General features: G+C 39.9%; 1 protein-coding gene across 4 annotated transcripts in view; it reads left to right on the top strand.

The window, feature by feature from the left end:
• elmo2 (engulfment and cell motility 2) overlaps positions 1 to 19,929 on the top strand; it is a 35,836-nt gene extending 15,907 nt beyond the window's left edge. For 2 of the 4 annotated variants that reach the window (XM_049579379.1, XM_049579387.1), the window contains exons 11-23: positions 6,545 to 6,580; positions 6,940 to 6,990; positions 7,747 to 7,869; positions 9,042 to 9,161; positions 9,284 to 9,388; positions 9,469 to 9,577; positions 9,722 to 9,858; positions 11,600 to 11,763; positions 11,861 to 11,973; positions 12,076 to 12,183; positions 12,334 to 12,416; positions 12,517 to 12,594; positions 14,378 to 19,929. In XM_049579379.1, the coding sequence (XP_049435336.1) occupies positions 6,545 to 6,580; positions 6,940 to 6,990; positions 7,747 to 7,869; positions 9,042 to 9,161; positions 9,284 to 9,388; positions 9,469 to 9,577; positions 9,722 to 9,858; positions 11,600 to 11,763; positions 11,861 to 11,973; positions 12,076 to 12,183; positions 12,334 to 12,416; positions 12,517 to 12,594; positions 14,378 to 14,578 (1,428 nt within the window). In that variant the 3' untranslated portion in view covers positions 14,579 to 19,929. The remainder of the gene's footprint in view (positions 1 to 6,544; positions 6,581 to 6,939; positions 6,991 to 7,746; positions 7,870 to 9,041; positions 9,162 to 9,283; positions 9,389 to 9,468; positions 9,578 to 9,721; positions 9,859 to 11,599; positions 11,764 to 11,860; positions 11,974 to 12,075; positions 12,184 to 12,333; positions 12,417 to 12,516; positions 12,595 to 14,377) is intronic. The other 2 variants (XM_049579404.1, XM_049579396.1) reach the window with 1 other exon arrangement.
• The last annotated feature ends 4,760 nt before the right edge of the window (positions 19,930 to 24,689 follow it).

The following is a 24,689-nucleotide window of genomic DNA, read 5'->3' as shown; positions in this document are numbered from 1 at the left end:
TGGGAGAGGCGGAGGGCTGAGGGAGATCGGACGCCTCCAGAGAGGGGAGAGGGAGAAATATAACAAAATAAGATTAAAAAGGAAAAACCTGTCTCCCTCTTTTATTTTATTTTCAGTGTTTAATCAAGGATGGGGGATTGAGGTGGTGGAAGTTACTTTCTTTTGATGAGTAATTGATGGCTATTTGTGACTCAGATTTGTTTATTTATTTATTTCAGTTTGAAGTTATTTTTATTTAATATTTATTTATTTATTTCAGGTTGAATTTTTTATTTTATTTGACTCATACAGCCAAACTACTGTATCTACAGTACATTTGTTATTGCCAGTAAAGGTTGTCAAGTTAAATGGTAAGTTGTTGTACGGTCATTTTGTACCTATGATACATTTGGGATGGGGGCCTCCAAATAAAATTTCGCTTAGGGCCCCAATTTGGTCAGGGGCAGCCCTGGTTTAAATCCCCCAGAAACGAGGGTTTTGGATCAGACCTGGTCAAACCAGCAGATAGTTGGACTATTTTGAGAGTGGGACTGTTGTTAGTGAGGATTGGAAGGAAAAATTATGCATAGTCAAGTCAAGTTATACTGTAGCACATTTCATACAACAAGCGTAAACCAGACCTGCCAACCTTGAAGAAAGGTTATGAGTACCACCTTACCAGACACTTGTGCGTGGTCATGAACATATGCGGACACGGCGGCACTTTTTTGTTTTTGTTTTTTTTTTAACCATAAAAGTCAATATGCACATGTGGCAAACAGAAGAAACGAGTGTACGTTTACATATTCATATCTATGGGCCTAAGCCCCACATACGTCCATAGACGCCCAATATTTGTTTTATGGCGCAGATCAAGGTCAATTTCATCAATCTGATGGTAGTATTGATCATCTGCTTAAAAAATACAGTAATATGTCCTGTTGTGACAAAAAGAAAGATTTCAAGTGGGATTTGGGGGGTTCTCCCCCGAGAAAATTTTGAAACATCACATGGCGAAATCCTATTTTCATGCAATTTCATACAGAAATAGATAATAGATCATAGACAAGTGCATTACATTAGCATTCCTCATCATGTTCTTGTGTAGTACGACACCGATTAGAACTACTCTCTTCTTATTGCCTTGTTTTTTTCTTATAGAAATTCAGCTCATCAAACAAAAAGTCTTTTTTATCATAAGTGTGTTATAGTTATTCAGGCAGAGCACATGGTTTCATTACACAGTTGAATGTAAATTTGTCTGCAATTTGCTTACCTTGGTACAATTCTCACCAGCAATGTATTAACAACAGGCGACTTTGACACTATTTACTTCAGTGTTTGCCCTACCATTTTATTAGGGGGGCACCCTGCCCCGCCCCCCCCTTGAAGGTCAAGTTAATTTTATTTAATTTTATTTTCTATATAGTGCCAGATCACAAAGAAGTCACTTAAGGTAACCTTTCCTATAGAACAGGTCTATACCTTGTCCTTTTATTAAACAAACTAAATAGCCTTACGTTATTTATCTTATTTACAGACCGTGTGTCATTTCTGTCTCTACATGGTCGCGCGTTTACAATCCTCCCCATGCTCTCTGTATCGCGCACGGCGGAGTTTGGCCCCATTGGGCGCGCACACACACGTGCCCGCACACACACACACACACACACACACACACACACGAGTGAACACACTAGAGGGCGTAAAAAAATAAATAAAAAAGGACTCGGTGGTGGAGTGAGATTTCTTAAACGGGCGTGAGAAGGTGCTACCGTCTACCGGACTAAACACACGGTAACTCCGGTCTGAGCTGACGGTGAGGAGCTAATAAGAGCTAACTGCTATGAGACTGTAGTTAACTGTTTACAGACAGAAGCTAACTGCTAAGATAGAAGCTAGCTCTAATAGACACAAGCTAAAGTTAACTGTTTACAGACAGAAGCTAACTGCTCACAGACAGAAGCTCTCAAAGCTCTCAATTTTTGCATTTCTTACGTCATTTTACCTGTCAGCGTTGTTTGAATTGATAGAGTCATCACTGAGGACTACCCAGAGGTGTGGGCGAAGAGGGTTCATCTATCTTGACGGTGAGGGCGACAGTGTACTGTCTCTAACTGGATGGAACTGAATCAAGTGCATCTTTCTTAGTCAGCCGTGGATGGGAGGGCAGGGGGGCAATATGCAGCAGCCTGATTGGCCGAAATCTTTTCGTTCCGCCTACGCACCTATATTCACCGGGTATCAACTTGAGTAACATCTTGCATAGACAAATACACTGAAACCGGCGAAATGCGCGATCGAGTGATATGCGTACTTTTAGAGCATCAAATTGTACCAGCGTACTTTGATGTCAAAATGCGTGCCTGGTACGCAAAATGCGTACAGGTTGGCAGGTCTGGTAAACTCAGTGTGCTTAAGATACATCATACATGACAAACATAAAATATCATAAGATAATTAAAGGGAAATTTCGGTTTATTTCAACCCGTCTCCTATCGTCCTAAATTTGGTTCAAGTGACTAGTGACATACAGATAATAGTTAGCATGTTAGCCGTTAGCCTAGATATAGCCGTAACATCCCTTAAAGTGCAAAGTTAGTCCACTAAACAAGTTTTTTTTCCACAAAGACCGCCTCATATCATTAGGATAAATGTCAGAGAACATATAGAAAACAACATGTAAACGTGTTGTCTTACCTTACCGGTGTGCTGCCATGTTTGTTTACAATTTAGCTCTGCTTTCCAAAGTGCGGCCGTAATATTGTGAGAACAAGCAGCAATCTCATAGCGTGCCTGAACAAGCACAACAACAAGCAACAGTGGGAAGGCAGAACCGGACGGTCGCCTGAACGGAGGAGGAGGAGGAGGAGAGAGAGAGGCGCAACAGGTAACGTTAGAGGACGAGAGAGGAGGAATGGCTGCTGCATGGCTGCATAGCTCTGGAGATTGGTGGAGTAGCTGTGAATGCTGTGCCCCAGTGCCCACAGAAGAGGAATGCCTCTGTTGCAAGGAATGGGACCGGTTGCAGCCTTATTTTCTAGGTCTGGATGTGACCGAGGACGAGAGACCTCCACCTGGAGTAATGTTAGTATCCAGCTGGGCTTTATCTAGAGCTGGCGAGATATATATACTTTGGAAAACAGAGCTAGCGGGATAAACAAACATGGAACCACACCGGTAAGGTAAGACAACACGTTTACATGTCGTTTTCTATATGTTCTCTGACATTCATCCTAACGATATGAGGCGGTCTTTGTGGAAAAAAAGCTTGTTTAGTGGACTGACTTTGCACTTGAAGGGATGCCCGTTCAATTACGTTTTAACAGGTCTGACGCTACAGCTGTATCTAGGCTAACGGCTAACATGCTAACTATTATCTGTATGTCACTAGTCACTTGAACCAAATTTAGGACGATAGGAGACAGGTTGAAATAAACCAAAATTTCCCTCCATTTACATATATAACAACAAGCAGGACATTATAAAAACAAACAAAATAGGAGGGTACTCTTATTATTATTATTCTTACAAAGGGGAGATAATAACAGTAATGCTAATACCCAAAACACAAATACACTTAAAAACCTTTAAAAGAGAACACTCGTAGCAGGCCGTAGTTCATGTGGAGGAAAATTCCAGAGAGTAGGACCATAATAACTAAAAGCACTGTGAGTTGATGTTAGGTAGGTACAATGAGTAGACCTTTATTTGATGATCAAAGGGAGTGGTGTGTACTCTGTTGCATGTCAGCAACATAGGAAGGAGCTAAACCATTAAAACATGTAAAAACAATAAGAAGTCTTTTAAAATCAATTCTTTGATCCAGAGCATCAGTCATATCTTTGAGTGAACTCCTTTATCCTCATATCAAATGGGAATTATGTGATGAGCTCTCCAGTTGTCGTTTTGTAAAAGGTAATGTTAGCTTATGGACTTTACCACCTTTGTGGCGAGGGGAGAATGTTGGAGACAGCTAGCGCCGACAAGCGTTTAGAGTCGTTTTTGCCTTTCAGTGTGTACAGAGATATTTTGTAAAATGAAGATTTGTGAACAGAATTACCTTTTTAATGGAGGGGGAAAAAATATGCATTTTAAAAAGTATCTAAGTATCTGTCTTCGCAAAGTCCCACCTCCTTGGTTACTGCTGTCGAGCCTGTCAGGCTTTCACACCTGGCATGTCAATATGGCGCTTTCAACAGTATCACTGAGAGATATTCCACAATAAATATCAAATATCAAATAAATCCAAATTTCTGGAAAACAAATTCTTAAATATCAGAGAGAAGCAGAAAGAGGGTACTACAATATGAATTTGAGAGCTACATTTACATTATCGTTTGTCGGCGGAGTTCTTTAAGTAAAGAGGACATTAAAATTGAGGGAAAAGCTTTCTGGTCTTAAGCGACAGGCGCCCCACATCTTGACAATTCACATGAAGCACAAACATGCACTGGAACAACAATGTTCTTACACAGCAGGGTGAGTCAGCATAATGTTTTATTTTAAGCTAACGTTAGTTCTGACCCCCATATGTAGTTTTTGTTCTCTAATATAGGTTTTACCCCGTTGCTAGCAAAACTAAACTGTCCCACTTTTCCTTTTGTTTAACATGCAAACAGCCTCAACTGGTACCATCTAACTTAAAGTTGAAACATAAGTAACTTGTAGTTGATATTCAACTGTCTTTGTTTGCTAACATGCTAAGCTAGCTGACGTTAGTTAGCATCTTGCCTAGGAGCAAACAGAGTTTTTGTTGATCTTTGATGGATTCAGCTTATGGCGCCTTCCAGGCAACCCGTAACTCGTGTTTTTACAACCTTCTACCCGTGAAAGTGCACTGGAACGGCAGTCAAGCCCGTAACTTACCACCTGTGAACTCGTACCAGATCAATGTACTCCCAGTTACGCTTTCTGACGTCACACAGCCCTCTAAATCAATTATCTTACTCCTCTAAACAACAATAGTAGCCCCATTGATGCGGTGTTGATCCAAGTGATACACGGTGAGAAATAGACAAAAATAACCCTAGTGTTTACGCATTATTGGCAGCCGCTCTAACAGTTAGTTTCCAGTGCAAGAATAAATCAATACAAAATACGTTTTCCAATACACAGATAACGTAAAATAAAAAGTATAATAGCATCTATGACCTTATGCACAGTTTCTCCTCCTCTGTTTCGCTCAAATGAGCAAGGAACCGGCACCCTTGGCAATAGAAGTCCGCCATGTTGCTTTGACAGTTTGGCGTGACTTGCCTGGAACGCTATGAAGTCGTGAGTCGTAACTTGAAGTGGTGACTTACAGGCTCAGAAACTTACTTGGAACGCAGCATTATTCGACATCTTTCCCTTTGTGTTTTTGGCTTTGGAAAAACTAAAAATACGATCTCCTGTTGGACTTGCAGGTTCTTAATGCACACGTTTAGTATTTTCTGAAAGTTTAACAGGCTCTCTGTGCTAATGTAGGATTGGACAGTTACTGCTCTAAGGAGAGCGAAATGGAAATGTTCTTGAGGTAATCACTTTAATCTGGCCAAAATTCACAAAATTACAAGGGTGCTGTTGTGATGTCTCTCATCTGTGCTTCAGGGCAAATTGAGATTGAAAATATTCATATAGTAGAGTATTTCTCCTCCGAAATTAAGAATGCGAAGTTCTTCACACCCTGAGTCCTCAGAAAACCCTCTGTCAGTTTTGAAAGTGCTGATGAAAAATGCAGCAGAGTTGGTGTGAAGGCGGAGGGTCAGATGACATTGTGAGAGGAGGAGGGGCAGTATTTGCCTTAATTTTACTGTGGGTTGTAACACTTCCCTTTTTTGTTTTGGGCCATATGACGCACAGTATGTTCAGACAGGTGTCCTTGAACATGCATTCATCTCCAACTGCTGTTGTTGACCACTGGAGGGCGAACTGAGTCAGTTCTTTTGAGATAAATACAGCAGAGGGACATGGAGTACATACTGTATGTGGCTGGCACTGTGTGTTGAACTGATCACTAACAGTAGTAAAATTAGGTACATTAGAGCAGAGTTACTCTTTAAAATGAACATTTACACATTTTTTTCTTTCTTACTTGAAAAATATCCTTAAAAAATCATGCATTAATACTAGCAGCAGCAGCAGCAGCAGTAGAGCAGCAGTCCACTGGACAGGCTTTTTTACAGTGACAAAAATCCTTGACAGATCAAGGCTGCTTGATAAACATCTCTGCTAAGGGAGCTACCAGGACATCACAGTGATATTCATGTGTAAATGGTGGTTTAAAGATCACTTCTTCCTCTGTGGGTTGATAGAATATCACAGCTCCAGGATTTGTAAAATCCTTTCAAAAGCAATAAACGCGTGGTGGCCTGACACCGCATGTGGGCCATGTGAGGCTTTACAAACAGCTACATGTCGTGACTACTTGACATTCTTATTTGACATTATGTTGTTTTATGTTTTTATTTCATTGCATGCTCTGCCGGGTGATGTATCCCTGTATCTCATTGTCCATGTGTGTGCGCTCTTTGTTTCCATCACTGTTACACCCACGTCCCTCCTCCCTCCCCTCAACCTGTAGGAGGAGTATACTAACCCGTTGGAGCAGCACCTCACTGTGAGTACACATCCCTCGGCATCTCATATCGTCCTCTCCACCCCACAGCCTTCGCTCTCTATCTCTTTCTGTGTCATGGAAAGCCACTGCATAATCCATGCAAATAAAGATAGAACCGTAGCTCGCTGCAGCAGCAGACAGACTGTGTTGACAGATTGTTGTCATGTTTTACAGCAGAGGATGTGAAGGGCAAATGGTTCAAACCTGTGATGGAAATGTAGCTTCAGAGTGCTGCTGCATTTCAGTAGTTCAGAAATTCTCATTTACTGTAGGTGAACTTGAGTAAAGTCACTGCTGTGTAATAATGCATCTTCCCTCATGTGCCTGTGTGTTGGAATAACGTATCTCTTCATCATCAGGAAATGGCGAGCACTTTGGCTCAGAAACACCTGCGATCCATCATCCTCAATGTGAGTATCAAGTCTGACATGACAGTCTGAAAGTGTTTCTGCCTATTGCAGCTGCACACCAGAGACAACGCTCTGCTTTACTGGATATTAAGCCTTCACACAGCTGTGAAATATCCAGGTGTAAGCACAGGTTTTGCGCAGTTCCCAGAGATTGTGTTTGAAATGACTTATTATTAAAACATTGAGAAACTTTTAAGTATTTATGTGAGAGACTGTCCTATCTCTGGGGGACTGGATCTTTCATCCCAGGGACTACCAGTTCAGAGTGTAAGGATTTACTCACTTGGAGAGCTGTGACTGAGAACCAGCAAATATGATATGGCATGAAGTCCATGAAGTGGAAAAGAATCTGCTCTGAAAATGATTCCCTTTGGCACCGACTCTTCTGAAAGTGCCTGACTGAAGTGGCTGCAAATGGGAGTGAGGAAGACGCTGCGTTCCTGCTCCCTTGAGCAGGGAAACATCCTGAAGCAGCTCCAGCACTGTGTGCTCTGTCAATGAGGCCTGGTTACATGTTGGGCCCTCACAGTGTGTTTTATGACGGCACATCATTTTCCTTGTCATTATGCATTATGCACGGAGTGTAATCAGTCCATGATGATGATTAGCATTATCAGCTTTATGTTCACCTTTAGTTTCCCTTCAGTGGAGAACAATTTAGATTTGTTTTGTGCTGTGTGACTTGATGTGCCATTTGTGCACAAACTGTAGCTGAAATAGAGGCTTTGTTCTGAACTTGGTGCTCTTCTTTTCCAGCATGTTATCAGAGGAAATCGACCAATCAAAGCAGAAATGGCGCATCAGCTGTACGTGCTACAGGTACTGACCTTCAACCTTTTGGAGGAACGAATGATGACCAAAATGGACCCAAATGACCAGGTAAAAATTTAGATAAAGAACTTTCAGTTTGGCAGGTCATCGGAATAACATGGTTAATTAAACAGTGATTATCTGCATCCTTAGATAACCTCCTCTCAGTTGGGTTTACACTCTGATAGATCTGCCGTAAGAGGAAAAAGTGGACTAGAAAAGAGAGGGAATTGGAGAGTGATCACAGAATGATACAAAGGGATAGACACATACACAAGGAAAGTTTGCATCTTTAGCATGGCACTTGATTAGAGTGTGAATGTGAATAGTATATCATGTTTGGCAGTCCTAGCAAGATACTGTGCTTTGACTGTAACGAAGGAGCTCCGCTGCTTAGAAGCAATGCCTCAAACAAGAAAAGGCGAGCCTAGATGAAAGGAAAACTCAAAATAAGAGCTCTTCTTTGTCCAGCCTATTTCTCTTAGACATAACTGAGCTTAATACAACATCAATATCAGAGTTTGACCATTTTGTCATACTTGTTAAATTCAGTCCCTGAGAAACAGCCATCCTCTCGTCTCAGCCCAATCCCAATTAAAGATCTTAAAATGCTCTTCTTCCCCTCTCACTGCAATAATCTTTATTTATCTGAAACAATCAGCGCTTGAGATTCAGAAGGAAACTTGATTGGCTTAATAAGGAGCCTGCACAATTTCAGAAATGTATCTCCGTGATCAAACTGAAGTCTCAACTCTGTATTATATCTGTTCTCAGATTTGAAACATGTGAGCACAGCAAAAGAACTGCTGCTGATTTAATCTTTTCAGAGAAACAGATCAGAATTTAGTAATCTGAAACTGAGTCGTAGCTGATTTTTTTTCTGATGAGACAAAGAAAGGACTATTGTGAGCAGCAAAATTTTCCTCTGGGAGGACAAAGCCGAAGTTTTTATGGAGCACTTTGAGGAGCGAGGGATTCACATGATATTGTTATGGCATACTGATTTTAACAAAATAATTAAAAAATAACTGACGCTGTGTATAGAACATGCTCATTTTAGAATATGTAGCTTCTTTGCAACATTTGAAGCATTGTCAGCTGTCATGGCTACATAAGAGTCTGGACAGATGTGGATGTAAACTGTTCCTGCAACTTGACTTGTTCGCAAGGCAGTAATTCTAGTTTATATGTGTATGTGCAAATAAATTAAGCTAAAGACTTGCTGGCTTGCTGTGTTTCAGACACAGAGAGACATCATTTTTGAGCTGCGTAGGATTGCTTTCGATGGAGAAAATGACCCGACTGGAACAGAAAAGAGAAAGGCCATGTACACCAAGGACTATAAGATGCTGGGCTTCACTGTGAGTCTCCGCCACAGATCTCAGTTTCCTCTGTAATACAGCTGTATAAATAGATTTAAATAGAAACGGTATAAAACTGCTTCATAGTCTCCTGGCTCACATTATTTCTGTTTCAAATGCAGAACCATGTGAATCCAGCCATGGACTTTACCCAGACTCCTCCGGGAATGTTGGCTTTGGACAACATGCTTTACCTTGCCAAGGTTCACCAGGACACGTACATCAGGGTTAGTATTGGCTTCATGCACAAGTTTACGTATCTCTGGAAAAGTCAGCCACACCTAACATGTCTTCTCACTCGTGACAGATTGTCCTGGAAAACAGCAGCCGCGAGGACAAGCATGAATGTCCCTTTGGCCGCTGTGCCATCGAACTCACTCGGATGTTGTGCGAGATCCTTCAGGTTGGAGAACTGCGTAAGTAGATTTGTTAACAGACAATCTTAAAATGTCAGAAGTTGTGGTATGATTAATTACTACACTCCAGGATAGTATGTGTGAGAAAAATGCTCCTCATATTAATTTTCATTTTTTTCTTCTGTAATATTTTCTTTTGTGTAGCTAATGAGGGCTGCAACGACTACCACCCCATGTTCTTCACTCATGACAGGGCGTGGGAGGAGTTCTTCTGTGTCTGCATTCAGCTGCTCAATAAAACCTGGAAGGAGATGAGGGCCACAGCTGAGGACTTCAATAAGGTCATTAGAGTGCTCTCAATACAATACAATTCAATTTAATGAACATTAAATTGAATTGTATTGTATTGAGAGCAGTTCAATTCAATTCAGTTCAGTTCGGCTGAGTTCACTTAAATACAATACAATACAATTCAGTTCAATACAATACGATACAATTCAATTCAATTTTCAGTTCAATTCAATTCAGTTCAGCTCAGTTCAGTTCAGTTCAGTTCAATACAATACAATGAAATATAATACAATACAATACAATTCAGTTCGATTCGATTCAGTTCAATAAGCTTTATTGGCATGACATTTCTTATGTGTTGCCAAATCACAATTACATTTTAAGGCAGTGAATTCAGAAACAGAGTGAATCAGAATCTTCAAGTTTTCATTTCGCGAACAACTTTGTTCTGACGTCTTCCTATGTGCTACATTGTAGCAGGAGATGTTGCTCTGTCTCCACCTGTCTCTGAGGACAAGCTGACACAGCTTGACTTCTTTAGGCAGCCAGGTCTGCCTGTATCTGCTGGTCTCTATGGCCAGGGTGTGATCACTGAGTCTGTACAGCCAGTTTTTTCTCAGTTTCTGATCTGTCTCTCATCGTCGTCTTTTACACATTCGTATTCATATAAGGGAACAGGCACGAGTGCTGGATTTGAACATCAGTATTCGGTCAGTGTATAGAGTAATCTTTTTTTTTTCCTGATAAAAAAAACAAACATCCATATTATGTAAATGAATGTTCTATATTAAATGTTTACATTTTTGGACAGGACACAGTGATATAACCGCTATCTATGAATATGTGACACATATCCATATGGCAAGAATGATACATCTGCGCAGCCATAGGTAACATTCATCGTTTTCAGTCAGACATTGCTCAACCTAACGTTATAAGCAGAATGACGACCAGGCCTAAGATTGATGTTTGAAATTATTAAAAATGCCCATTTCCTTCTTTAACCCAACGTTCATTGTGTACCTGCGTCCTTACCCAGACCTCACATATTAGATATTTATAGAACTGAACTTGTTATAAAATAAAATATTCTCTACTTTGGGAATAGATTAAATGGCTACATCTGACACTACCCAGAACTGTTAGAGTTTAAAAAGAGAAGTTTTGAATAAATTGATGAATGAATGAATAGCATAACTAAGAATCCTGGAGCAACGTTTCATACAGAGGTTTGCTCAGTATGAAAGTGAGCGATGTCAGACTTCATATTTAAACACAATTAAAAACTACTGTAACTTCTAGGTTCTTCTGCTGTGGTGTGAGTAAGTGAGCAGCACGCTGACGCAGACAGCTGAAAGGTTTTTGGTTTAAATAATGCATAACAGTTATATTCCTAATGCTGTCGATTTCAATTGAAAGTACTTTGTCCGAATGATCACAGTTAAATTACTTCTCATGCAAACATCTATTTAACAGGACAAGGAATCTATTGTTAGAGAACACCTGGGACCATCTAGTATTTATTTGAAATATTAATGCCTTTCGATGAGGAAAGATGTCTCTCAGCAGAGTGTGGGTTTCTAAATGGGAAAATAATGGCTCTGTGAATCACAACTTTAACAGTTTTCACAGTTCACTAAACACCAATGCAGGTAGATCTGAAAAAGGTGGATTTGCCAACTGATGAGAAAAACATACATGCCCATCACCTTTTAATGTTTAGGAAGTCTGATATGTTTTTTATTCTTCAATCATTCCGTGTATGCATGTGTGTGCTTCAACCCTGAGCAGGTCATGCAGGTGGTCCGTGAGCAGATCACCAGGGCTCTGGCGATGAAGCCGTCGTCTTTAGACCAGCTGAAAAATAAACTTCGAGGCCTCAACTATTCAGAGATCCTGCGTCTGCGGCAGTCAGAGAGAATGAGTCAGGACGACTTCCAGTCTCCTCCCATCATGTCAGTCTGAAGTCAATATATATCATAATGAATTATAAGTATAGTATTATACACGTGTGTTTTCGGCCCTGTTGCTCATGCTGTGTTTGTCCACCAGAGAGCTGCGGGAGAGAATTCAGCCCGAGATCTTAGAGCTCATCAAGCAACAGCGACTCAACCGGCTCTGTGAGGGGAGCTGTTTCCGCAAGCTGGGGAACCGCCGAAGGCAAGGTACATACAGTATCGCTACAATCACTTTGCTTTTTCTCCACCGAAGGAGATCTGCTGCTGTTGATTATCAGCTAAGCATTATGTTCCCTGCCTCTTTTGTAGAGAAGTTTTGGTTCTGCAGACTCTCCCTGAATCACAAAGTGCTGCACTATGGAGACCTTGATGAGTCACCCCAGGGTGAAGTGCCTTTTGAGCTACTCAGTGACAAGAGTAAGATTTTTTTTCCTTCAAGTAGCTCCAACTCCCAACTCTTTTCATTACACACGTAATGTGGCATTCACCAGCAGACCACACAGAATCTGTCAGTAGGTTGACCTTAATAAACGTCTTAGTTATTAAGTTTCTTTTATGTTCTCCTAGTCCCCGTCTCTGACATCAAGTCCGTGGTGACCGGAAAGGACTGCCCTCACATGAAAGAAAAAAGTGCTCTGAAGCAAAACAAAGTAATCATCAATCTTTCTGTCTTGTCATTCTAGCCACATGTTCGTTCTTTCAGTCTTTGCTGTCACTTAGTGTGTTGTTTGTCCTGTTTGCTTCTCTCAGGAGGTGCTGGAGTTAGCCTTCTCTGTCCTCTATGATCCCGATGAGACACTCAATTTTGTTGCACCCAACAAATATGAGGTAAGTTTAGCAACAGTGACTTAAAGCTGCACTATTCAGTACTAATTTGAACGATGGGTCAAATACGTATAATTGGAGAGAAGTCGCTTTTAGTGAGGAGCCCACAGAGAAATATCACTCGACTCCTCACTTGCCCTAGGCTCTAAGCACCATTTTAGCATCTTTTAGCTCATTATTTTGGTTCTCTTTAGTGTTTTGGTTCATCAGCTTTCATCAACCATGCTTACTGCTGCAACAGCGACACAGTCTCACTTCCAACTCGTCAAAGTCCGACGCTTGGTCAGTGGCCCTCGGCGTTAGATACAGACACACTAAGGCACCTTTTAGCAACAGTATGTGATGCATCAAGTGGAAATGAGACTATATACATTTAACAATCAGAAACTGTACATTTCCTGTGAAAATGGAAGTTTCTTTGGAAAAGACACAGTGCACGCAATGACCATAAACTGACACAGTGACCCTGAGTGTCCAGAACTGACACTGGAGGGGTACTTATAGTGTCATAGTTTGGCTTGTAGGGCAACAGACCAAGCGTCTATATTTGATGTGTTGGAAGTGAGAATTTGTTGGCAGCAGGCATCTGTTTTCAGCAAAAAGGTCCAAAAAACCACAACACACCACCTACCCAAAACCAAACAGCAGACAGAGACAGTTTGTGTGTAGTTAAATTGGAGCTCTTAGCAGCTAAAGAGATGGATATTTCCTTCAGTACTTGGTGGAGACCAAATTAGAGCTAAAAGGATAGTGAATATTGTACATTCCTCAGGTGGCCCTGAAACACACCTCAATTTTAAGCTGTTTCTCCATATCTACAGCATGTGTACATGGGCATCTGTTTCAATTTCAATGTTATCTAAAAAGCCCAGTATCACAAATCACAATTTGCCTCAGAGGGCTTTATAGCATACGTCATCCCTCTGTCCTTTGGACCCTCGCATCAGATAAGGAAAAACTCCCCCCAAAAAAACTTTAACGGGGGAAAAAATGGTAGAAACCTCAGAAAGAGCAACTGAGGAGGGATTCCTCTTCCAGGACAGACAGACGTGCAATAGATGTTGTACAGAACAGATCAACATAATAAATTAACAGTAATCCGTATGACACAATGAGACAGAAAGAGAGACTGAGACAGAGAGAGATGCAGGACAGGCAGTAATGACAATAGCTACAACATTGTAAGTACATATTTATATATGTATGTGACATAATCATATGTGTATAATAACAGTAGAAGTGGGAGGCATCAGACAGGACCACTGCAGCAGCACAATCATGTCACACGATCCAGGTGTAGTTGCGATACGAGGTAACCTGCGAGACAGTGGAGCACAAAGGCTCCGGAGAAGAAGCCGAGTTAGTGACATGCAGTAGTAGGGCGGGAATGTTAGCAAAAGAACCAACTTTTCAGAAACTGAGGACACGCTAACGTTCGCCATAACCACATTATAAGAAGGTAATATGTCAGTGTTGTGCTTTCAACTTGTTGTGCTGCCCCCCAGTGGCCATGAATAGTTGTTAATGCTGCTCCAACTAAAGAGCTTGGATGTAGTATTACTTATGTAACCACCAAAAAATTAACATAGCTGCTCAGTCAGAACCATGCAAATTTAATTTCTTACGTGTTTGACATTCGCATGAATCTGGATTTGAATCTGGTAATATCCCTCACATGGCACAGTGTAGCTATTGTGACTGACACACCATTCTCAATGTTTATGTATGTTCCTCTGTGTGTGTGTGTGTGTGTGTGTGTGTGTGTGTGTGATGTTTTGCGGGGCAGTACTGCATCTGGACTGACGGGCTGTGTGCGCTGCTGGGCAGAGAGATGGGCAGTGACCTGACGCGCAGTGACCTAGATACTCTCATCAGCATGGAGATGAAGCTCCGCCTCCTTGACCTTGAGAACATCACCATCCCAGAGGCCCCGCCCCCCGTGCCAAAGGAGCCTAGCTCGTATAACTTCACCTACAACTACAGCTGAGATGTGTGCGTGTGTGCGTGTTTGCAGTGCATGTGTGTGTATATCTCAAAGATGAGTATACTCAATCTTTTGATGAATTTAGCTGCAGATGTGTGCACCGGAAAAGATTCCTTTGATTTTTTATTGATTTTTTATTTTTTAACATTTCAGAACCCTGGAGACTTCTCTCCATCCGTGTTTGTGATGCTGTACGGTTCGTCAAGTAGGAGAAATATGTTTATAGCTTCACAGGGAGTTTGGAGGGTCAGGGTCCACCACAGAGCAGTACTCCTGGAGCTGGTAGAGATTCAGCAAGTGAATCTCATTTATCATTGCCGTCTCCAGGCAACGTCTCTCTCAGTCTTTGCTAGGTAAAGGCATAAACCTGCCTATAAAGTGAAGGAATACTGTGCCTGATGGGGAATGTGGATGAAAAGCTATCAGCAAATTAGTCTTTAATCAAAAAAATTTTAGTCAAATTCCAGCCTGACTGGTCAGTCATGCCAAGCGTGTGGTTTCCATGGCAACGGAAGATGAAGCTGCCACCATTCCAATTTTAACACTGTGCTCACTTTGATTCGGTCTGTCCCTCCGCATGATGGGCACACGGTGATACATCACACAGAGAAGAGTGAGTGGGCTGAGAGTTTGCGCACTCACACACTCTCCTGAAATGAGATTCAGTCAGTGTCTTGCTTAAGGTCACTTTGGAAGGAGGGAGAGTTGATGTCAGGGGGGATTGAACATGACGTTCCTGGTTAAAGGACAGTCCCCGTAATCAGTGCACTGTCCTGCTGCACATTGAAGTCTCATTAATGATAAGATATCTGACCTGCAGTTCAGTGTTGAAAGTAAAAAAAATGCTTAAATTCAGTGATAAAGAGATCTAGAAATGTGATTAAAAACCTACTTCTGTAAAGCAGAAGCATATAAGGTGTAAGGGTAATATTTAGTGGTATTTTTTTTTATCATTTCTGCCATACTGGGACACAGAGGCCTAGGGCTGTAACTAACAATTGTTTTTATGGTATCATGAACTGATCATTTGATCTTTGAAAAACATAAATTTGTGGATTTGCTCATCACCATTTCCATTTAGTTCTCAAGTTAACATGTTTAAACAGCTTGTTTTGTTTGACTCATGTTCCAAAACCAAAAGAAACACAGTTTATTCTTGTGGAAGACAAAGAAAACCAGCAGATAGTCGTATTTGAGAAGCTGGAACAAGTGAATTTTGGTCTTTTAAGTTAAGCGTTTGTCAACATTTAAGCAGATTAATTGCCCACCCATCAGTAAATCAAGTATGACTCGAATTGTTTCAGCTGCACTAAAGTGGTGCTGTCAGCATATGTGTCTTTGCAGCGTCTGTTTACTCAACATGCATGCTGCTTTAGATCATTTGACTCACTTCTCTCCTCAAACATCTTTTCATAGCAGGTTAAACAGTGAGTAGATACAGCCCACTGCACTGAAACTGTTCAAGTATGTGGTGTGAAGATAGATACTCTTGCCTACTGCATGTGTCTGTTAGTGTGTATTCATGTGTGTGTGTGTGTGTGTGTGTGTACGTGTGTGTGTGTGTGTGTGTGTGTGCAGGTTTTGAGGTTTAGTGTTAGTTGTTTATGTTGAGACATGAGGAATAATGTAAATATTTCATCAGTGTGATGCTTATGGAAGTTGCGCTGACTTCCAACACATTAAAAAACACGAGTGACTCTTTTGTGTTGAACCACAGTCACTGCATTGCCTTATCAGTCAAAGACACCATATTTTGGGTAACATTAGCATTTATAATCAGTATAATCATGAATGGTTTATAACACATTGTTATAACACACTATAATGTGTGTTTATTAATGTATTTGTTAACAACTATGAATTGAATTTGAAATACTTAATTGATCCTCTAAAGGAAAATTGGGTCATGATACAGTTTTATAATTATATTTGTATATGTTTACATTTAAGTTGTATTTACACTTAGTGGAATTCCCCCCCAAAAAAGTATATAAACGTATATGCATTATACAACTATATATATATATGTATATATAAAAAACACTATATATAGAAAATGAAAATAGAAAATAAATACTAACATAAATATGTAAAAGGAATATCTGCTTCATACTATATACACTATCAAACATTAATTAACTGCTGAAACAGCAGTTAATCAATGTTTGATAACAGTAAAAGTAGTTTAATTATTATATAATCATACCTATATCTGTTTTATTGCCATTCTGTTGCCAGGGTAACAGCTTTGGTCCCTCTTTACTTCCCAACAGCTACTAAACTATAAAAGAAGAAAAGGACATGACATCAGTGACAGTGTTCGAATTTCGCGTAGGAGCCAGACTTTGGTGTTCAGTTCTATTGGAGTGTCAGTTCTATTGGAGTCAGTGGGGCCAGCTCAGCACATCACATTATAACCCTTTGTTGTTTCACCTTGGACTGAAAAATTGTTCTGCCAGATTCAAAAACACACATTAGGTGATGTTGACTGACATTTTTTATCTAAATGTGTGTGTTTGTTCTCCTTGGTATTGGTCTCCAAATGGATCAAGCTACAGCTCAAGCCCCTGTTGTTAGTGGGTACATTACTAAACTGTTCATTTTGAATAACATTAAGGAGGAATAATGTTGGATAATGTTTCCTTTACTTGTCAGGAGGTGGTGCTAAATTGCCAAATTATTTTAAATCTGGACCTTCTTCGTTTACCAATACTGAATTAAGTTAGCATTTGCTCTTTGTTAAGCTAACGTTAGCTAGCAATCTCTGCTCAGTCGCCCTATATTAATTTGGGTCGAAATGTTACAGCCTCTTTAGCTTAATTTCTGTCATGACATATGTGAGCTAGCTAATTAATGTTAGATGACTAAATTTAGGATGCATGCAAATCACTAAGACATACTACAAAGCATTAAAGAACTTACCAAGCTTGTCTATGTATCATGATGTAACGTTAGGTATCTTGGACCAAACAGGGGCTTGAAACAGATCTGTGATCTGTTTGGGGACCAATAACAAGCCAAACAAACATGCATGTTCAGATTAAAAACATCACTGCGCATCACGTGTGTTTTTTATCTTGAGGAGAGATTTTTCATTCAAAGATGAAACAACAAAGATATGATGGATTACAGTGATTTGCTGTGCCTGCCCCATTCACTTCAGTAGAACTAAAACCAAAGTCTGGCACCAACGCAAAATTCAAATGTTGTCACTGATGTCATGATCTTAACTTCTTTTATATTTTCATTGACAGCTACTGCATTCATAAACATTGCAACAGGAAATACTCTTGTGCCGCGTTCAAACGGGGTCGTGTTTACCGTGTTCACGAGAAGAGTCCATATGAACGCCCCCCTCTTGTGGTATTCACAACCTAGTAAGTGGAAATTTTTATAGAGCTCCGAGTTCACAACTTTGCAAACACATCCCATGTTGTGAACACGAGTTCACTTTGAATGCAGCATCGGACCCATTCAGAATGTTTGTGTTGTTACTTGGCTTATGGTTATCATAAATCATTTAACTTTTTACATTACCTGTATACTGTATACATACACAGCAGGACTAAAATGATCTAAAGGTGTCTTTAAAACTACTGTAAATACGATAATGTATGATTACAGCTATGTTATAGTGTATTACCAAACATTGATTAAATTATGAATGCTTCATACGGTAAGTAACAACAAAGACATTATAAACAATTAATATATCTGCTACAACTAGAGTATAGTGTCTTATAAACCATTTATTAATTGTTTATTTACTGCTCATAAATGCTAAATGAGGTTTGGGTTCAATATTTAGAGTGACAAGTTACAGTGGTGTTTTTTCTTTTCGCTAAAACAACCTTACCTGACATTCCAACAGTGTTTGATGCCCCTTGTGTTGCAGCAGTTTTAAGGCTTGATTTCAGACTTGCTTTTGTCACGCTGCACAGACAAATGGGACAAAAGAGCATCTCTGTTGGCCTGTTTCAGTTAATGTGCCAGAAACGTGACCCTCAAATGAACAGAAGCAGGTCAGAAACAGCTGAGTGACATAGCCCTGGGCATTGGGGACATCTAGTGCTGCTCATGTATTGTATGAGCAGACTGTATTGTGAGCTTTGTATACAGTGGTTTGAGGTATAGTACAATTGCTTGATGTCATTTTCTTATGCTTTTTGTGCGTTTTGTTGATGTCACTTAATGTCTCATCAGTGTCTTAACCATTACTAATCACTACTGTCACTTGTTAATGCAGAATAGAATATATTTTTGTAAATGATTGTACAATCTTATCAGCTGTGAAGAGAATGGGTAACAAGCTAACAGCAATTTCACTCTGTGTCACTCTGTACAGCATGTTCAACACGCTCATTACCTTGGAAGGACATTTAACACTAAAAAAAAAAGTTTTTGGTCTTCACATTTTTTAAAGTCACAGCCATGTATTTCATACTGCAGTCACCTCATGTTGTTTAGGAATGACACTCACTCCAGCACCTAATGATGATGTCAGTGTTAATGTACCTTATAATGCAAGTGGGAAATATGGAGATTACTGTTGATGCTGTTTGTGAAAAGGAATATATTTGATTTTTTTTTTTTTCGAAATACTGTTTTTGCTGTTTGTTTTTTAACTGAGGTCGAAGGTTGTAAAGGTTCCCTGTGGAGTTTCAGACCTCTAGAGGTGCTGTGGACCTGTTTCTCCTTCAGTGAGTCCCTGTTTAGTTTGTCTAGTGCACGCAAACGAAGGTGCACATGCAGTACGCATTCCTGTGTGGTTTCATGGTACTCCACTGACCAACAGGTGGCAGTAATTCAACAAGAAATGCAGCAATGTGCCAGAAAGGAAAAGTAGAAGAAGACCACAAGCTCTCAAACATGATGTAAACAGTATTGGATTTGAAATCCTTATAAAAATGGACTTGCCAATGCCATTGCTGTTAGACCTGAAGGATACACACGATGTATTTCACTGAGTAACAGTGAATGTATACATAATCGTTGTTTGTTTACAAGAAAACTCCACAGGGCCCCTTTAACAGCTTAAAAAAAAAGTTATTTTATATTCCAGCAAGTCATCGAACTGCAGCTAAAATATATCACTAACCACAAAATACCACAGTGAGTAAAGGATTGTTGCATTGGATGTACTAATAGTATGACTTGAAGTTTTCGCATCTGGTACTCTTTTACATGACTTGCTAAACTATTTATTTACACTTGCTAGTGATAGTAAAGAATGACATGTTGTTAGTTAAGAAATAACAACATTAAATCTAAATATGGTATACATATAGATCATTGTATGTATATACAGTATTGTGTTGCCTTATTGAAGAAAATGTATTATGTTTTGTGTGAATAAATACAGAGTCTAACTAGTTTGTTTTTACTGACGAGTGCTTTTCCTAATCCAATCTGGATTTATTCAGCCACATCAATTAAGTTATGTTTACTTAGCCTAGATAATTAAAGAGTCAGTTTTAGTAAGGAAAATAGATTTGTGTTTCTGGAAGAATAAAAATAGGAATGCATAAACTGTCCCCAGATAATAAATACAATTATTCTATTTGGTTAAATATTTTTATTTAAAGCTCAAGGACAAAGTTAAATTTAAGTTTGCTGAAAAATACAGTGCAATGTGGATTTCTTATGGGAAAAAAAAATCTTGCTAGAAATCCTTCAAAGTAGTGCAACATAACATGAAATGAGTGAAAATTTGCTCTATTCGAAAATCGTGGCAAGTATTCGACAATTTTTCCAATAAGTCCGCGCGGTCGTAAAATCAGAGCTTTGCGCACACAGGCCTTGCGGACGTCCGCTTTGAGTCCGCGCGGACCTCCGCGGAGTCCGTTCCGCGTATGTTCCGCCCGAGTTCAGGCCTGTAGTCTCTGCACGTTTCTCCTGTTTGTAGAAGAGCATCTCACACCGCTGTAGCAACCCTAGACTGCCCTCGTGCGGTTCGGAGCTGAATTGCATGTCAAATAAGGGGGGGGGGGGTGAATAAGACGGCGAATAGTAATAGTCGCATTAAAAAATCGATTTTTCAAAAATAAAACGACTATTCGAAAATCGTGACCCATCTCTAATAGAAACATAATTACACCTTACCTGTCATATGAATGTATTTATTTATTTATAGAATAAAGGAATAATGATTAAAATATGGGGTAGTTTTACTGCTGCTCCTGTTTTCAGGCACTGTCAAACCTTTGACAGTGCCTGAAAAAAACCTGGTTTATGAGCTATTTGGGCCTACATATTTTACAATGTTTTGTGTCATACGGGAATTTTCTGTTGTATTTGGAATACTGTTGAAAATCAGCAAATATTTGATATCAACAGGTTTTGTTCAGTAAGATAATCTTCACAAATGAACACAGCTTTCCACTTTGTTGAAGCCCAAATGCGATCACCAGAAGTAAAAAGCTAACGTTATATATAGTTTGGGTATAAACAAACTATACGACTGATTGTCACCAACATTACAAAACTGTAAAGCTGTGTTCAGCTTTACAGTTTCACGAGTAAACTTTAAAATACTGACGTATTTTATGTTGTAGAACAAAACGGCAAAGTCTCTTAAGTTTGTGTTAACCACAGACCTTGTATCTAACCTGGAAATTCAGGACCCAAATCTAGAAAGATTTAGGGTCTGGCTATGAGTAATGCAAATGGCCCAACTCGAGGGGCGGCACCAAGCGTGCATTTGTAAATATCGCTGCACGCAATTGGATAACACTACGACCAATCAGAACAATACAGGGGGTGACATATACGCTTAGCTACCAGCGGAGCTAACTGGTACATTAGACTCTTGCCGTATACGGTCGGCAACACAGCAAAAACGGCCTTCTTGCAAAGGAGAGACTCGAGCGCCGCCTTCTGTTCCTCTTTTAGAGAAAAAGCCAAGTCTAACTCGTTCATTATAGCGGCCAAAGCCGTTTCAAACAACTGGTGTTCATCTGTAGCCATCTTGCAATATTTACTGACTGGTTCCGGACTTCGTCGTCGCAGTGTTGGTGTCATCTGTTTAGCTCGTTTCTCCCGCCTATATCAGATACACCGATGTAATTGGTGCAGCTCCAACGGCATGGGTAATGAGCATCATTACTGATTGCCAGAGTGACACGCTGACCAAATTCAAATTGTGCTCTCGCGAGAACTCTGGATTTCCAGGGTACCTTATGTCAGGCATCTAACCAAAAACCAATTCAAAAAAACCCACTAACTTTGAGGAGGGAACTGTGAGTGGTAAATTGCTGACTCATTTCAGGGTTTTAGGACTCATTCCTGTGGCACTCTATACACCAAGATATGCAACAATGCACCAACAAACACAGAGAAAAAGACTGCCAGCCAGTGAATGTGGATGTAAAGAATGCTGGATTTATAATACTCTAGAAATCATCTTTACAAATGTCATATGAGGATGGAAATACATCCAACATATTTGCTTGACCTCAACGATACACACAATGCAGCTCCACGGGACCCCTTTAAGTATACCACATCGTAAAAGTACCCATTGAATCAGATGATGCCTCTAGTGTCCAACCCTAGGAAGTTCATTACTTTACGGATGGATGGAAAGCTGATAGAAGCTACCTGTAGCTGTGGGAGAGAGGCTAATTTTGTCCTTTTTATGCCATCCAGTAAACGTAACCTGCCAGGTAAGTGGCATGTTTCATGAAATATTTATCAAAAAGTATAAACAGCCAAACAAGTCACAATGGCAATCTGACTGCAGCCTGTTAGCCAGTTAGCAGCCTGTAAGCTAGCTCTTTGAAATCCACCGCAAAAATTTTTTTTTTAACATACTTAAGGCAAAATTCAGACCAAAATATTACAGAAGAGAAGAGTTTCACGGGCACATCGGATTTCACAGAGATTCCCATAGGAATGACTGGACTTCTGGTTGCCTTGTCTCCATACATGCAAGTAAGTGGAAATGAGGCGTAATGCATCAAAAATGTAAGCATGTCTTACGGTGGCAGCAGGGCCCCTGCCATTGTCATATTTATATGATACATATATGCATTAAAACACAAGTAGCATTTTAGTATGGCAGCTGAAGTAAAAGTCTTTCCCTCAGAAAAGTAAATGGAGTCTGAGTATAAAGTGGCATACATAGAAATACGCAAGTAAAGTACAAGTACAAAACTGTACTTCACTTCAGTACTGTTAATTCAGTTCAGCTGAGGTTAATAGGAGGCTTTATTGGTTTGAGGTAGACAAATCAAGTGATGTTTTTAATTATTATTCTAATCTCTTTAGAGTGACCTTCCCTGTGTTACAGCTCAGCAAGGAAACAGTATTTGTGTAAACGCAAAAAGCCAATTTTATACAGAAAAGACTGCACCTTTGGAGCTCATAGCTCATGTTACCTGTGGCCGAACTTTGGAAGTCATTTCCACTAAAAAGGAGGACTGTGGATTTAGTCCCCCATCTCTTACGTCAAGGTTTCTTTATTAGTACCCAAGGGTAAATTTATTCTGCTGACAGGAGATAAAGCATTTCAAGACATCACAGCAATGCAGATTCTGAGGACATTAAAACAAACATAATCAAAAATAGCATCAAAGTATAAGAGCTCCTTAGAAGGTCATGACAAAGTGCTTTTACACACATGTATGCACACACACACACACACACACACACACACACTCACTCAAAAGCTTCAAAAGTACAGTGCCTGGGTGTAGTACATCATCTCGTGCTAGCTTTGTTTAGCAGTGCAATAGCTGCAGGTACAAAAGTATTTCTGTATTGTTTTGTTCTAACCGACACCCAGAGTGAAGGAGCTGGAACTCATGATGTAAGCCAGGGAACAGCCCTGAAGAAAAGAGTTTGCATGACGTTACAACTGAGAAGAGTAAAGAACCGATAGACTGATTCATTTATAAGTTTATTTGCCAATTTAACAATTTGGATTAGAGAATCTTTGTCTTTCAGAGAGAAGTTACCAAACCATCACACGAGGGAAAAAGACAAGACTGATTCAATAAGGCCCGATAAAAGAGCGTAATCATGGTTTTATTAATCTGAGACAAACGCTGATGTGCCTTTTTACACACAGCCTCACAATTCTTCCCAAAGGTCAATTTAGAGTCTAACTGTTCCAGGATACAATTATCATAGTCTCATGTGTTCTGAAATCTATGATTATATCCTTTGTCTTGAATATGTTGACCTTCTTGGAGGTCCAAGAAGGGTTTGTCACACCTGGTGACTAATTCATTAATGACTGGGCCACAGCTGGACTCATTGTCGTGTAGCACACTCACAAAGACCGAATCATCTGCGATATTATTCTGTTCTCATGCGTACTTTGGCACATGCTTGTGTGCAGGATATATAGTAATGGTGAAATAAAAACAGCCTTGGGTTGAGCCAGCAGAAGAACATAATAAATCTGATCAAATACTGTTCACTTTCACCCTTTGTGTGCTGTTTGTCAAAAAAAAAAAAAAAAAAATCCATCATCCAACCCACCAGATTGTGACTCAACTCAAAATGCTCTTGCAGCCTCATGGCTAAAATGTGGGGTTGGATAGTATTATAGGCTTACATCGTCGTCATGCTAGGAAAGGATTTATTCACTTTCAGTATGGAAAGCAGGAATGAGAACAGTACCCCATCTTACAAATGGGTGTGTGAGTATTGTTTTAAGCAGACTTGGAAAAAAATGTGAGTCTGTCCTTGCACCTGGCTGAATCCTCCATTCAGTTCCAGGTCTTATCCAGCAGAGGACACACTGTGTCTTGTGTTTACTGAGTAGGTGTCAGATGTGTTGAGCTATTATCATATTTACTCCTACTGTGGAGCAACGGCAGCTGCATACAGATAAGCAGGGATTCAAAGCTGCAGATGAATGAATGAAGAGCTTAATTTAAAGGAATACTTCACCCCCAAATGATCATTTGTATATCAATATACTCACCCCATGTTACACTGAATATGGAAAGAAAACTTTGTTTTTCTCTCACGCCTCCATGGTGAACAAAGAATCCAAAAACAGCATTCCTGATGAGATGAAGTAATAGGGGTCCGTATTTAACAACAGCAAAACTATATCAAAACATCAATTTATTAACTTCACACAACTCACACAGTATAATCC

This window comes from Epinephelus fuscoguttatus, linkage group LG1 (assembly GCF_011397635.1).
Source record: "Epinephelus fuscoguttatus linkage group LG1, E.fuscoguttatus.final_Chr_v1".
Lineage (NCBI taxonomy): Eukaryota > Metazoa > Chordata > Actinopteri > Perciformes > Serranidae > Epinephelus > Epinephelus fuscoguttatus.
Note: the sequence above shows the minus strand (reverse complement) of the source record. Positions and strands in the feature narration are given on the sequence as shown.